Source organism: Daucus carota, chromosome 5 (assembly GCF_001625215.2).
Source record: "Daucus carota subsp. sativus chromosome 5, DH1 v3.0, whole genome shotgun sequence".
NCBI classification, from domain to species: Eukaryota; Viridiplantae; Streptophyta; class Magnoliopsida; order Apiales; family Apiaceae; genus Daucus; species Daucus carota.
In genome coordinates this window covers 40,129,013-40,143,940 of record NC_030385.2, presented here as the reverse complement: position 1 = coordinate 40,143,940, position 14,928 = coordinate 40,129,013, and the positions used below count along the sequence as shown (strand labels likewise).

General features: G+C 39.8%; 5 protein-coding genes across 6 annotated transcripts; 3 read left to right on the top strand and 2 right to left on the bottom strand.

The window, feature by feature from the left end:
* Nucleotides 1–1,540: 1,540 nt before the first annotated feature.
* Nucleotides 1,541–3,146, top strand: LOC108220201 (UDP-glucosyltransferase 29). Its single transcript, XM_017393900.2, has one exon. The coding sequence runs from the start codon at nucleotides 1,673–1,675 to the stop codon at nucleotides 3,002–3,004; it is 1,332 nt and encodes a 443-aa protein (XP_017249389.1). The 5' UTR covers nucleotides 1,541–1,672; the 3' UTR covers nucleotides 3,005–3,146.
* Nucleotides 3,147–3,289: 143 nt separating this feature from the next.
* LOC108220202 (UDP-glucosyltransferase 29-like) lies at nucleotides 3,290–5,040 on the top strand. Its single transcript, XM_017393901.2, has one exon. The coding sequence runs from the start codon at nucleotides 3,510–3,512 to the stop codon at nucleotides 4,833–4,835; it is 1,326 nt and encodes a 441-aa protein (XP_017249390.1). The 5' UTR covers nucleotides 3,290–3,509; the 3' UTR covers nucleotides 4,836–5,040.
* Nucleotides 5,041–5,555: 515 nt separating this feature from the next.
* Nucleotides 5,556–6,941, top strand: LOC108222657 (UDP-glucosyltransferase 29). The gene has a single exon (XM_017396544.2). The coding sequence runs from the start codon at nucleotides 5,556–5,558 to the stop codon at nucleotides 6,885–6,887; it is 1,332 nt and encodes a 443-aa protein (XP_017252033.1). The 3' UTR covers nucleotides 6,888–6,941.
* A 101-nt stretch (nucleotides 6,942–7,042) lies between these two features.
* On the bottom strand, nucleotides 7,043–9,746 carry LOC108222205 (protein NRT1/ PTR FAMILY 8.2-like). Of its 2 annotated transcripts, XM_064092967.1 has the most exons (6): nucleotides 9,605–9,746; nucleotides 9,272–9,436; nucleotides 8,804–9,021; nucleotides 8,085–8,638; nucleotides 7,829–7,962; nucleotides 7,043–7,555 (listed from the first exon to the last, which is right to left on the bottom strand). In XM_064092967.1, the coding sequence occupies exons 1-6, from the start codon at nucleotides 9,633–9,635 to the stop codon at nucleotides 7,128–7,130; spliced, it is 1,530 nt and encodes a 509-aa protein (XP_063949037.1). In that variant the 5' UTR covers nucleotides 9,636–9,746; the 3' UTR covers nucleotides 7,043–7,127. The 2 variants fall into 2 exon arrangements, with proteins under 2 accessions (XP_063949037.1, XP_017251598.1); XM_017396109.2 differs by having other exon boundaries at nucleotides 7,043–7,962.
* A 440-nt stretch (nucleotides 9,747–10,186) lies between these two features.
* LOC108221759 (uncharacterized) lies at nucleotides 10,187–14,926 on the bottom strand. Its single transcript, XM_064094228.1, has 5 exons — nucleotides 13,417–14,926; nucleotides 12,110–12,951; nucleotides 11,342–12,031; nucleotides 11,021–11,137; nucleotides 10,187–10,762 (listed from the first exon to the last, which is right to left on the bottom strand). The coding sequence occupies exons 1-5, from the start codon at nucleotides 14,525–14,527 to the stop codon at nucleotides 10,460–10,462; spliced, it is 3,063 nt and encodes a 1,020-aa protein (XP_063950298.1). The 5' UTR covers nucleotides 14,528–14,926; the 3' UTR covers nucleotides 10,187–10,459.
* Between the last annotated feature and the right edge of the window lie 2 nt (nucleotides 14,927–14,928).

Below are 14,928 nucleotides of genomic sequence, written 5' to 3'. Positions count from 1 at the left end.
ATTATGGAAACGAAGGTAAAAGTAAAAAACGAGGAAGTGAAAAGGGGTGTGTACTTATAGCCGTGCTAGTAGGCCACGTGGCGACCTCCTATTGGCTGGATACAAATTATTACAGCCGTTTGTTATTATTACCCCTCCTCAAAAGGCGTGTCGATACAACTTCCCAGACACTCAACCCGTTCAAATTCCACGCACCTCAACCGTTTCGCCATCCCTCGACCCGGGCGACTTCCCCACCCGGGTCCACAGATACGAAGGTACAGAAATCAGCAAGATTCGACCGACCCGGGTCCATCCACCAGCTTCCATCCCCACCCGAGTCTACTCGAGTAAGAGGGCAAACATAAACTCCTGTATCAACCCGGATTTACCGAGACCGGGGGGCAAGAATAAACCTCCGCCCTTATCCGGATCCACTCGATCGGGGAAACAAAGCAGAAACTCCACTCTACTCCCTCACATAGAGAATCTATATAAGGGAGTGGGGGGCAAATGATATGGTACAACCCGGACTACCCTAGCCCGGGTCCACTCCGGGACCCCGACCCCATGAAGGATTACCAACTACCAGGGTACGCCATCCAGGTAGAGTCAAGGACCCGGATACTACCCGGACCTATACCCCTCGACCGGGACCCAAACACGTACCAGCCGACAACTACTGCACGAGCCACAGACTGACACGATGAAGACAAATATAACGGTCAACCACTGGCGATAGAGACAAGCCAGGGAACATTCCAAAAGACTACTTCCACGCCGACACCTGGACACGTGTAGGGGATCAAACCCCTACACGTGTAGGACCAGGATCCAGGTACGCACCCCCGAACCCTAATCCTTGGCCTATAAATAGACCAAGGGTCAAGAGTCTGGGGGTTAACTTCACTCTCACTATATTCATTCTCTGCACACACTTAAGCACTCAGCATACACATAAACACAAAAGCCTCCAGCCACCATGCAACCACCATACACCACCTTCACCCACCACACATAGATAACACACTTTCTAATCTTTATCCTTCCAAAGCCTGCTCTTATTCTCACGCCGGAGGCGCTTCGGGGCAAAACCCCCCCGCCGGCGTTGTTTTGTAGGAACCCTTCCAGCAGCTACACCGCAGAACCGTCATCCACGGCGGAGGAAGGACCGGGATCGGAGATTGGCGTTATCATGGATCAGATTACATTAGAAGAGAAACTTAAACTTACTGTAAACGTATGTTTAGTGATAAAAGAATAATAGATGTCATTTGAATGATTTAGAAAAAAAGCTTAACTTATAAATTAACTAAATTAATCCGAGTAGACGATAGATTTTAAAGAATGTGGTCCAAAATCGTCACCGAGTGAAACTTAAACTTATTATAGACGCATGTTTAGTGATAAAAGAAGCCATTTGAATAGTTTTTTAAAAAAAAAGTTTAACTTACAAATTAATCGGAGTAGATGATAAGATTTTAAAGAATGTGGTCCAGAAAGACAGGATTCCGCCTACCAGGGCACGACAGCTTTCTTATTGGTCGAGGAAAAGCATGGATGGTGAGATTTAACGATTCATATGTAGGATCAAGGATGGTGATGGGTGATGAGTGATGAGTGATGACCAAAGTGCTCATTATATTATGGCATTGTTTTCACTTGATAATATTTGCTTCATCTGCTAGTGAGCATGGAGAGTGAAAATTGCAGAAAGAGTATAGTGATGTTACCACATCTAGCCCATGGTCACATATCTCCCTTCTTAGAACTAGCTAAACAACTTGCCAAAAGAAGTTTCGTAGTCCATCTTTGTTCTAGTCCTATCAACCTTGCTTCTATCAAGAGCAGAGTGCATGAAAATGATCATGTTCAACTTGTTGAGTTTCATCTTCCTTATTCTCCAGAGCTACCTCCTTGTTATCATTCCACAAATGGCCTTCCATACAGTCTAATCCCGACCCTCGAACAAGCCTTTGAGAAGGCAGCTCCAGTTTTCATTGACATCCTCAGAGACATTGAACCGGATTTGGTTATTTATGATTTTAAGCCTTCATGGCCTGCAGAGGTTGCTCTGTCGCTGAATGTTCCGGCTGTTTATTTTGCAGTCACTGCTGCTGCAGCCTCTTGCCTAGTGGCGCATCTCTGCAAAAGGGCTGGTGAGGAGTTCCCATTTCCAGAAGTTGGTGGTGTTTCAATTGACGCGCAGAAGCTTCCTGAACCTGTACTCAAGGCTTTTAGAGAAAATGTTTTGTGTTTTGAACGGTCATGCAGCCTTGCTTTTATTAGGAGTTTTAGAGAAGTTGAAGAAAAATATATCAATTTTCTACCAGATCTGGTGCAGAAAAGTATAATTCCTATCGGTCCACTTGTTCATGATCCAACAGATAATGAAGATGATGAGATGAAGAATATTATAAAATGGCTGGACAGAAAAGAAAGATCTTCTGTGCTTTTTGTGTGTTTTGGGAGCGAGAATTATCTATCTGCAGAACAAGTGATAGAGATGTCAAATGCATTGGAGATAGCCAAGTGTGCTTTCATATGGTCTGTGAGGTCTCCGCAAGGAGAGGAAAACGGATGTCTACAACTACCAGAGGGTTTTGTGGAAAAGATAGGAGATTCAGGATTGATTCTGGAGGGCTGGGCGCCACAAAAGGCGATCCTGGGACATCCAAGCACCGGTGCCTTTCTCAGCCATTGTGGATGGAATTCTGTGAATGAAAGCATGAAACTGGGGGTGCCAATTATTGCCATGCCCATGAGAGGGGATCAGTATACAAATGCCAGACTTGTGGTGGAAATTGGCGTTGGTATGGCAATAGCAAGAAACACTGAAGGCAAGTTCAAGAGAGAGGAGATTGCTAATGTTATCAACAAGGTTTTGGCTGAAGAAAGCGGTGAAGGTGTGAGGAGGAAAGCTAGAGAAATAAAGTTAAAGATAGAGGGGAAAGGAGAGGATGATTTGGACAAGGCAGCTGAGGAGCTGAAGCAAGTTTGCAGCAAGAAGACACAAGCATACTAGTTTTATCTATGGTGTACAAATCCGAAATTAAGTGTGCATATTTGTTTGATAAGGATGTCAGAGTCAAAAATATTGGGAATCTGTTTTGTAACAAAATAATTGTTTGTAAATTTGCGGGATAGCATAAAATTCAATTCTACTACGGTACTCCTCTATCTGATGGCCTCCCACCAGAATTCAGTTGATGTGTATAAAATTATTACAGCACAATATGCTTTGTGCACATGTAAATTTCCACAGACAAATCAGAACTAATAAAAGAAATATATCCGTCAATACCAAAGTGAGACAGATGAAGACATATTATTGTTAATGTCAACAGGCCTACAAGCTATCTTTCTCAGATTACAAGTAAATACTTTGTTTCTGGCGTCATCTCTCTTGTCAGGTTAGCGTAAAATTCTCTGTTTAGGATGTTACTTGTTTATTTGTGGCTATAAGGGTGCACGAAGGTGATCATTGTATAAGTGTTTGCTATTTGTTAGAAAAAAAAGGAGAGTTGATCATGGAGGGTGATAATGGCAGATTGAGTATAGTGATGTTGCCGTATGTAGCCCATGGTCACATCTCTCCCTTCTTAGAACTAGCTAAACACCTCGCGAAAAGAAGATTTGAAATTTATCTTTGTTCTACACCTATCAACCTTGCTTCTATCAAGGACAGAGTTCCTGAAAATGATCATATTCAACTAGTAGAGCTGCATCTTCCATCTTCTCCGGACCTGCCTCCTCATTATCATACCACGAATGGCCTTCCGTCCAATCTCAACATAATCCTGCAACAAGCTTTAGTGAAGGCAGCTCCAATCTTCAGTGACATCCTCAAAGACATAAAACCTGATTTGGTTATCTATGATTTCATGCCTTCATGGCCTGCAGAGGTTGCGTTGTCACTGAATATTCCAGCTGTATTTTTTTCAGTGAGCGCAGCAGCAACCTCTTGCCTAGGCTTTCATTTCTACAAAAAATCAGGTGAAAATTTCCCGTTCCCTGAAATGGCTCTTTCTTCTATTAACCAACCTAAACCTCCTGAAAATGCCATCATGTCACTTCGTGCCTTCATCTCATGCTTTGAACGATCATGCAACGTTGTTTTGGTTAAGAGCTTTAGACAAATTGAAGGGAAGTATATTGATTATCTATCGGATCTGTTAGAAAAGACTATAATCACTGTTGGTCCACTTGTTTATAGTCCAGCCGAAACTGGAGATGATAACACGAATCATATCATGAAATGGCTAGACAACAAAGAGAAATCTTCGGTAGTGTTTGTGTGCTTTGGGAGTGAGAATTATTTGTCTGCAGAAGAAGTGATAGAGATGGCAAATGCGCTAGAGACAACCAAGTGTAATTTCATTTGGGCTGTGAGATCTGCACAAGGAGAGGAAAAAGAATCTGTACAATTACCAGATGGCTTCGTCGAAAGGGTGGGAGATCAGGGCCTTATTCTAGAGTGGGCACCGCAGACAAAAATTTTGGGACATTCAAGCACTGGTGGTTTCTTGAGTCATTGTGGATGGAGCTCACTGACTGAAACCATGAAATTTGGGGTGCCTATTATTGCCATGCCCATGAAAGTGGATCAGCCTATGAATGCTAAGCTTGCAGTGGAGATTGGGATTGCTATGATGGTGAGGAGAAACAGTGAAGGAAAATATAAAAGAGATGAGATTAGTGATGCTATACTAAAAGTTTTGGTGCGCGAAAGTGGGGAAGGTGTGAGGAGGAAAGCTAGAGAGTTGAGCTTGACTATGAAGGAGGAAGGAGATGAAGATTTGGACAATGCAGCGGAGAAATTGGTGCAGATTTGCAGGAGGAAGGAAATAGACTAGCTGTGGTTGTGAACTCTTTCTTTTAAGAAGTTTTTGCAGTTGTGTAATCAAAGTTGAATATTAAGGGATTCAATGTGATCAGCTAGTTGCTGATTGGTATCAGATATCAGGCTTAGTTTCATATGAGCCTGAAGAATGAGAGCTTAATGAGGCTTAACAGGATGCAATTTGAATGAACAAATTCTGTAACAAATCCTTTCAAATTAAAATCCTTACTTTCAACGATAAAATATTAAAATCTAATTAATAAATTTCCAAATAATTTAAAATATAATTAATATGGAAAAATATATCATCTAAAAAATATATAATCATATACTGCCTGCTACTACTGGGCGAAGCAGTGGATCGACATTGTTTAGAGGATTTGATATCAATGGAGATTTCTGAGACCTTGGGAAATTTATCTGAGGTATCCTACGGTTGTTAAAATTTTGTCTTTTTTTATGTTATACTAAAAAGATATGAACATAAGATTACCTACTCTTAACGGTCAAAGCGAGATTCAATTCTTTACTATATACCAATTTATCAAAAAAAAGTGCTATTAACATAGTATCTTTTATATTTTGATACTAAAAAGCACATGAACAAAAGATTCAATATATTATTTTTTGCCGATTAAAGGCTGCCAGTGCACTTTTATGGCAATTTAAATATGCATATGAGGTGAGTCTACACCAATGTGTTAGCCATTTGTTGAAGAAAAAGAAGCTGATCATGGAGGGTGAAGATGTGAAATTGAAGATAGTTATGATACCATTCTTAGCCTATGGTCACATCTCTCCCTTCTTGGAACTAGCTAAACAACTCGCAAAAAGAAGCTTCAATATTTATCTTTGTTCTACACCTATCAACCTTGCTTCTATCAGCAACAGAGTTGATGAAAGTGATCACATTCAACTAGTGGAGCTTCATCTTCCTTCTTCTCCAGAACTACCTCCTTGTTATCATTCCACAAAAGGCCTACCGCGCAATCTCCACGCGTTCCTTCTTGAAGCTTTCGATAAGGCTGCTCCGGCCTTTAGGAAAATCCTCAGAGATATTAAGCCTGATTTGGTTATTTATGATTTCATGCCTTATTGGCCTGCAGAGGTTGCTTTGTGTCTTAATATTCCGGCTGTTTATTTTTTAACAAGCTCTGCAGCAATCTCTTGCCTAGTCGCGCATTTCTACAAAAGGACAGGGGAGAGATTTCCCTTCCTAGAGCTTGTTGATGGTTCTGTTTGTCCATCTGAGGTTTCAGAAGATGCAGACAAGATGTTCCAGAACTTTATGTTGTGCTTTGAACGATCCTGCGACGTTGTCCTGATTAAGAGTTTTAGGGAACTTGAAGGGAAATATATTGATCTTCTGTCAGAAGTGGTGGAGAAGAATGTGATGCCTGTTGGTTCACTTGTTTGTGAACCAACTGACAGTGAGGTTCAGAACTTGAAGAATATCATGGATTGGCTCGACAGAAAGGAGAAATCTTCAGTGGTGTTTGTTTGCTTTGGGAGTGAGCTTTGTTTTTCTTCAGAAGAACTGATAGAGATGGCAAATGCACTAGAGAAAACCAAGTGTAATTTCATATGGGCTGTGAGATTTCCTCAGGAGAAGAATGGAAGTGCATTACTACCCGAGGGCTTTGTCGAAAGGGTAGGAGATTCAGGACTGATTTTGGAGGGATGGGCGCCTCAGACAAAGATTTTGGGACATCCAAGCACTGGGGCATTTCTCAGTCATTGTGGATGGAGTTCTTTCAATGAAAGCATGAAATTTGGGGTGCCAATTATTGGCATGCCCATTCAGATGGATGAGCCTGTAGTTGCTAATCTTGCTGTCGCGATTGGGGCTGGTGTGCAGGTAAGGAGAGACAGTGAAGGGAAATTCACAGGAGATGAGATTGCTGATGCTATAAGAAAGGCGTTGGCTGAAGGAAGCGGGGAAGTTCTGAGGAGGAAAGCCAGGGAGTTGAGTTTATTCATGAAGGAGAATGGAGAGGAAGATATCAACAATGCTGTGGAGAAGTTGGTGCAGATTTGCAGGAAGAAGATAGAAACACACCAGTAGGTGTTCTGTACTACTCTTTTCCTTTATGAAGTACGTGTTAGCATCGTAGATCATGCCTCCTTTGTTTTAAGACGATCTGTTATTTGATATTTGAATTTGGTTCCTGGTTTTGTTTTTGCTTAATTACATCTTGCATGTTCACTATCAATAATATATACTGAGGCTAACTATCAAAAAAATTGAAGAAGGATCTTCTTATATTTATGTTCATAAACTACAATGCATTCAACTGTGAGGCTGTCAATCTAGGGCCTTAACAGACTTTTTGTGAGTGTACCATCTTGATACCAAGATAAAAACTCCCAAGTTAATGGTCCCTAACATGGCCAAAAGGCCGAAAAAATAATGTAGATGACCATAGTTCAAGTTGTCAGTTATCCATCCAACATTTCCATTTCTAGTACTATATTTAGTAACTACAGTGACCAGAAATGAGCTCATGTAGCAACCAAGAGCTGTGGTAGAGAGCGAAAGTGCAGCACCAAAGCTTCGCATTGAATCAGGCGCTTGATCATAGAAAAATTCCATTTGTCCGATCTGTGTGAATACTTCTGCACACCCCATTATGAAGTACTGCGGAATCTGCCAGAAGATTGACATAGGCACGTGATCGAGTTCATAGTAGTCATGTCGTCTCACCAATTCAAGTCTTAAATACTCCAAAATCCCTGCGCATATCATAGAAAAGATTGCTATGAAAAGGCCAGTGCCAAGACGCTGCAGCGGTGTTAGGCCATTTTTTTGACCCGTGAATTTTCTTGCTACTGGAACGATTATATGTTCATAGACTGGCACCCAGAACATAACACTAATGAAGTCAAATATACCAACTGAAGCTGGTGGGAATTCGAAGCTGGAATTCCCCACACGAGTATCCATCACGCAGCCTTGCAGTACAAAAAAAATGCCTGTTTGGACATACATTGTGCTGAAGATTATACCTGTAGCCCATAGAGGAAGCAAGCGTACTAGAGCTTTAAGCTCCTCAACTTCTGTCACTGTGCAAAGACTCCATGTGTTTATTGAGCCCTCTATACGGTCTGATTCCAACTCTACGGCCGCCTTGTCAAAGAAACTGAAACATGTTTTACTTTTTAGAGAACAAGAATTTTGAGTAATAAAACCAAGTGACTAAGATACAATTTATTCTTCCCAGAGCAACGCACATAGTTTAATTTCTTAGAGAAACTTAATTACCTTAAGCTCTCGGTGTGATCAAGCTTATGGCTTCTTATAGTAGTAGTCTCAGCATCAACATTCTTAAACAAGACTGACTCATCAGTTGGCACCTTAAGGTTTCTTTTCTTTATTGAAGCCACAATAACCCTACGAAGGCGCGTCAAAGGGTTGCTTCCTGGTCTCTGATTCCTATACAATGTTGTCCCCGAAAAGAACCAAATAACTGCTATCACCATGGCCCCTGTTGCGATGCCATAACCTATGCCCCAGCCAATGTTAACTTGTATCCAGACCAGCACAGAATGAGCAATTAGTGAAGCGATACTGATTAAAAAATAAAACCAATTGAACAGAGAACCTTTCTGCGCCTTTTCAACTTCATCAGTGTCATCGAATTGATCTGCACCGAATGGAGTGACACAAGGCTTAATTCCTCCACTACCTATAGCTACAAGATAAAGTGCTATGAAGAAAACTGCAGTTTGAGCATCTGTTGAATAGCAAACACCTCCTTCGTCGCAGATTGGTTTCAAGCCAGGGACTGAGGCTGATAATGTTAACAGTGACATCCCCTATATAATAACATCATTTATTGAGTTCTAATTTACACCAAGTACATAAATCCAGAGACTTGCAGACTCATCTAAGCGACTATGTTAATCATCCTTCTTGCTAAGTATTATATACCCAGGGTAGATCCAGGACTAAGTTTTAGGATATGAATAACAAGAAAGTACCATGGCATAGATGATAGAGAAGGTAGCAATCGTCCCATATCTTCCAAGATACCTATCAGCCACGACAGCCCCAATCAGAGGCATTGCATAACATGTTCCGCTCCAATTTGCCATATTTTTTGAGGCAGTAACACTGTGCTCATTGAGGCGATTCTTTAGGTAAACCACCAAATTGGAGCTCATCCCAAAAGATGCCAATCTTTCAGAGAATTCAGTTCCTGTATATAAAACATAAGCGCAATAAACATATCAAGCCTTCCTAACTACCAAATGTTTTGGGAGACTCAGTAATCACAAATATAAACTTTGGACACTAATATAATCATTGCCCCCAAAGATGGGCTTCTAGTAGTCAACTCTTTAATCCCTAAAAATGGACTTTCGGGTGAGGGGAAGTATTATCAAAAACATGATGTACATATTAAGCTCTCCGTCTAAAAAGCATCAAGAGTTAATAAGTACAAGTACCAAGAATATAGCTACATGCTTTCCAGTTTCCAGTTGTTCTTCTGTTAGCAATATTATCAAGATAATCAACTGTCCCATCTTCTGTATATAAATCATCTTCCTCGGAGCCTTCTAGCAACCGGTATGTATTCAACGAACTGTCTTCCTTTTGAGATGCCATCAAGCCTAATTTCGAATGAAAAATCCAGAAAAAATGTTAATTATTTCGACAAAGCCTTCTGTAACTGAAGGGTTTGACTTGATACCTGATAAAACAATATAGTATTCAAGATCAAACTTTCTTTGGAACCAAACCACTGAAAAAAATCTACAACAGATGAGTAAATTACGAACCTGAAGCGATACTCACACTATTGGTTTGCATGATAAACAGATTGAATGAGAAGGCTGGAGAAGAATACTTGAAATGTTCAAACAAGGGATCAAGAGTTGATGATGATACTACCTTTACTACATATATTTTATGCTTTTGCCATTTGAACAAGCCACTTATATATACAAGTAAATATATACAAAAAATATTACAAGGACCCAAGTTGGATTCAAGGTCACATCTACATAGTTTTTTTTATAAGCAGTTTTGTCTTTTTAGTTTCTTGTATAAGAATAGTTCTTGTACTTGTATGATAAAGTATATACTCGATTTGCCACCTTCTATAGTTCTCCTTATGCAACAAGCACCAAGGCTAAGAACCTTATGATACTTCACTTATCTCTTAATCCTTGATTTGATGTGCTATTTTTGTATCAAGGACTTGACACAAACTGCCATTCAAGGTAATTGACTCTGGGGTAAGTATTGGATGAAATATCTCTTGTCAGGAATATGGTTAACCGCTAATGCAACACCCATCTCACCTCGAGACATATGGAACATCCCAGATTGCACCGAGACATGCACCAAGAAATTATGATCTTTTGATAGTCATGGCTAGAGAGGAGAGACAGGTACAGACAATTCTGTGATTTAAATAGGTCTTTCCAGTAAAGAGATCTTCCTGTGTAGGGTTGAAGGATTAAATCGTAGTATTTTGATAGTGTTGTGATATCAGAACTGATTGATGGTACTTCCACAGCTTAAAAGACTGATTTACATGAGAAATTAAGAATATGCTCTACATTTTTAGATTTAAACTTCTACAAGGCAATAAAATCAACCTACTTAAACTACATTTCAGCCTCACAGAGCTATGAATATGAATCGCCTGATTCTGAATTTCCTTCTGTAGATTTAGTTGTGCCAGATGCACCTTCCTGTTTTTCTATCTCCTTATTACCTTCTTCCGTATCTTGAATAGATTTTGAACTAGATGGCTCTATAAAAACTGCAGCATTCTCTGTCTGCATTGATGATTCATTATGGTTAGCACCTTCAATAGTTTCAACAGACTCCCGGTTTGTTCTCTCCTGATTGTCATTAACAACTGAGTTGTCGATATGATTACTGGTATCAGCCTCTTGGTTGAAATTGCTCTGATGAGGGTAGGGATCCTGTTCAATACTTGATTAGTTAATATATTTGAAGAAGAAACCCAGTGGCCTAGACATCATTACCTAAATTAATGTGATGAAACCAGATATCTCTACAGAAAGATTAAATTATAACGTGTGCTATATAATTTAAAGCTTTGTTAAGTTTCTAGAGTTCTTCAAAATTCGGTTTCATGACATGTATTGTGATGTAATATAGCATCACTATTACGACAACTATATAGTCAAAAGATGAAAGAAGGGTGAGATGTAAATTACATGTATATCCTGATCAACTTTGCTGGTTGAAGTTGTTATCGAAGCATCATGATTTTGACATTCTTCAGGTGTAGATCGGAAAGGGACACAATATAGAGCATCGGAAAATCTTGGGCTCTGAAACTCAATATTATATGAAGAATGTTAATATAAGCAACATGAAGTTATAAGTGCTATAATTAATGTTATCCAGACACCAGACGTTTGGACATGGGTATGGACGATTTGGACACTTATTTGGATAATCTCTTACTGGATAAAACTTTTTTTATATGAGAATACTAATTTACTTATAGGAATTACATTATGATATCATCTCACCTGGAGTCTATCTATGGCATGAGATGTTTGGGAAGTCGAATCGTCTTGTCGGGGGGATACATTTTGAAATGCAGAATGATTTACATTCAGTACTGGTAGCACTGAATCATCATCAACTATCTCATTATGAGGTTGTTGATGCTCCGTGGATGTTCCCTGATTAAGATCCAACGACGAGACATTATCGCATGAAAACTTTGGTTGCAACACAGACTTGGGAGAAGAACCTGAAGATGAGATGTTAGGAACTTGCTGAGTTTCAGTTTCTGACACCACACCAGAAGCTTCATTCTCAGGAGAAGATGCAGAGAGCTCGGGTTCTGCAACGGGTTCTGCAACAACATCTTCGTCTCTTCTGTTTTCAGGTGATCGTAAACTGTGATTGCTTTGAACAGGCGTGGAATTATCTGACAAACTATTCTGTGAAGGTTGGGACTCTGATTCTCCATTCTCATCTTTGAACTTCTCTTTATTCTCTTGTTGCTGATTTTGTAAGGATGACTTCGAGAGATCCTGATGGTTGACAGAATTGGAGTTACTTCCATCAGATGATTCGGGAATGTCATTGTCCATCTTATTTGCTGTATCTGATTCCTCCAGGTTGTCGTTTGTTGGAGTCTTGGAATCACTCACATTAGACATGGTAATGTCCCCTAAGTTCTTCTCTGACGAATCCGAATCCAGCAAGCCCTGTTCATCATCATAAGTGCATAGTAAGGCCTAAATAATTAATCTTAAGGCCAACTTCTATATTAAACTATGACTGACCTCTATGTTGGAATTCAGTGATTGAGTTTGAGCGCTGTCCGGCATCTCTGTCCTTAGCGATGACAATGAATCAGTAGAATTGATAGAATTCTCTTCAAAAACTTTTTCTGCGAGCACATCTGATGCTGCTTCCTGGTTTATTCTTGATACTTCTCTAGAAATGTGCTGCTGATCACTGATTTCAGGTCCTTCTCTCGAATTTGATTCATCACTTGTACCAACTTGAGATAGATGGGAAGAACCTTCCTTTACTTCTTCATTTTCTGAATATTCTTCGTCTACAGATGAAATGCTTCGAGGTGAACTGACTTCTGAGACCTCCACTAGCATGTCTGAAGCTAAAGAACTGCTACGAGGATGATTATTCAAGACTCGAGTAGCATACAAGAAACTGTCATCTGATTTGATATGATGCGAAGTAGTTTGATCAGTATCATGTGTAAAACCATTCACTTGCATTTCATCATCATCTTTAGAAGGAGCTGCGTTTCTCTGGAAAGAAAGAAGGGATCTTAAAATCGCTTCTTTGTTTGGCTTGCTGATTGGCAAACCTTCTTCTGACGAAGACGATGAGCTTGATCCAACACCAATATTTCCAGCTACTGTTTTATCCTTCTTTTTGTCACCCTTATCATCCTTGTGATGTCTGTCAACAGAATCAAGAACACCGATATTCTCCCTTACTGTTTCATCCGGTTGTGTTTCACCCTTATCTTCCGTATGATGAATGTCAGCAGAATCAGGTCCCTGTTGAGCGGCTTGGCCTTCTCGGGTGGCATGTTCTTCGGCACTGCATCCACTGGATGTTGCCTCTTTTTCTCGACACGATTCTTTTTCAAGCTCTGCAAAAATAAGGATGGGATAAAAAAAGATAAAGAACTATAGATTATGCAAGAGAAAGTAGATAAGAGAAGGATATAAGAGCATCTCCAATGTGAGGTGCCAACCAAAGTTGCTAAACATGCTTATTCATCAGAAATATCAATATTTTATTTTCTCTTTCTTTTAAGTTACTTTTGGCACCCCTCTTATCAATATTCACTCCAATGGTTGGCAATTAAAGTTGTCAAAAATACTATAATTTTGTTTATCTAAAATTAGATAGGATATTATAGGCTTTTATGACAATAAATGAATTTTTCCCATTTTGAGTGGGTGCCAAAGGGTGCCAAAAATTGGCAACATTGCTTGGCACCCCTATCACTCCAATGGGTAGCCAAAAAGATTGTTATGCCATGTCATGCCACATGGCATTTTGGCACCTCTCTTGGCACCCCCATTGGAGATGCTCTAACACCTTACTTTACCTAAATGACTTTCCATTGGGACTGAGATTTTAAGTTTCTGCGGAGCCCTTGGCTTAAATGAAGTATCATTCCTGACCACTCCATCTTCATCTCCGATGGCATCTAATGAAAACACGGCACCCCAACTGAAGCTCGCGCTCCTGCACAACCCCAAGTCCTTCTGTTCTGTCAAGAACTCTCGTCGGAAACTCTCATCTGTCAGGTTAGGCCTTTCCTCATGTGTCTCGTAAGGAATGTCAAAAGGATTGTGCATTGGTAACAAAACTGAAGGGGCTGATCCGGGGGAAACTTGCTCATTCACATGGCTGGGAACAAGGAGCTTGTTTCTCGGCACCAAAATAGAAGCAAGATGCTCGACAGGGTCATTCTTGCCCCGCCTCATCAGAGTATGTCTCACCTGAAAACGAAATATGTCTCTTGCTTTCCGTCTTGCAATCATATTCTCCAATCGTTTATTTCTTTCAGTATCGGCATCCTCAGGCTCCACAACATTCTTCTGTTCATCCTCAAGTCTTTCTTCTTGCGAATCCGTAGAGGCTTCTGAACTTCCCTTCCGACAAGAGTATACTTTCGATCCTTCATCACAACCAACATCAGCCTTGGACGGAGAACACTCAGCAGCATCAGCTCCAGAATCTACTTTCACCTCTTTAACGTCTTTAACGTCCTTATCAGCATCTTCGTCTTCTACATTCGCGCTTTTATCAACCTTGTCATCGTATGATCCAGCAGAAATGACCATATCTTTCTCCCGGACACGACTCTTCTGCATATACTTCTCTCCATTTTTACTTTTGACTTCATCAGAAATGCTGCCATTTTTGCCCATATTTGAAGGGTCTCCATCGTTTTTCTTATAGCTTTTGACAATATCAGAACTTGCATCACCACCACTATAGAAAACTCTATATAAACCATAAGCTGAGATCAAAATAAGCAAGGAATATATTATAAAAGCCAAAAATGAAGGAGAAAACATGAACAGAAGGATGAAGAACAAAGAAACAGAAGAAAAAATTGGATGTGCTGATACAAATTCATAACAAATTCGCATAGAAAATCTAAGAATTTTCCATGAATAAACTTGTATAGTCTTTGTATCAATAGCCATCTCAATGATTTACAAAAAATGTTAGGAAAATTAGTTATGGAGAATGCAGAGGGTTAAGACCCTCATATCAAGATCATTAAAAGAAAGGGAAAAAATATAGCAGAGAGATAGAATCATATTCAAAGCTGGGAATCCACAGATTTTGAAGAATGATGAAAAAGAGAAGAAAAAAATAAATTGCTTAATTAGCAGGAAAAAAAACAAAAATTAATTGCTTTTTTTGGGTGTTAATAATAGAAATATATTTGTCTGGTTCATAGCTTCTGTTGATTCCCTAATGCAGGACCAAGTCAACTCCTCCATTATCATCTGGCTCATGTTGCAGTAGAAAACGAGTGCACTTGTAAATGCCCAGTGACTGTTCATTGCAGAACATATAAACTTATAAATTCTACGATTTC

Bases quoted from the DNA above. Each gene is read 5' to 3' on its own strand.
- LOC108220201 (XM_017393900.2), top strand. From the start codon at position 1,673: ATGGAGAGTGAAAATTGCAGAAAGAGTATAGTGATGTTACCACATCTA.
- LOC108220202 (XM_017393901.2), top strand. From the start codon at position 3,510: ATGGAGGGTGATAATGGCAGATTGAGTATAGTGATGTTGCCGTATGTA.
- LOC108222657 (XM_017396544.2), top strand. From the start codon at position 5,556: ATGGAGGGTGAAGATGTGAAATTGAAGATAGTTATGATACCATTCTTA.
- LOC108222205 (XM_017396109.2), bottom strand. From the start codon at position 9,635: ATGCAAACCAATAGTGTGAGTATCGCTTCAG. The intron at 9,022-9,271 runs GTACTTGTACTT...TTTTATATACAG, and splicing joins AGCATGTAGCTATATTCTTG to GAACTGAATTCTCTGAAAGA. The intron at 8,639-8,803 runs GTACTTTCTTGT...GTTATTATATAG, and splicing joins TCTCTATCATCTATGCCATG to GGGATGTCACTGTTAACATT.
- LOC108221759 (XM_064094228.1), bottom strand. From the start codon at position 14,527: ATGGCTATTGATACAAAGACTATACAAGTTTATTCATGGAAAATTCTT. The intron at 12,032-12,109 runs GTCAGTCATAGT...GATGATGAACAG, and splicing joins CACTGAATTCCAACATAGAG to GGCTTGCTGGATTCGGATTC. The intron at 10,763-11,020 runs GTAATTTACATC...AGTATTGAACAG, and splicing joins AAGTTGATCAGGATATACAT to GATCCCTACCCTCATCAGAG.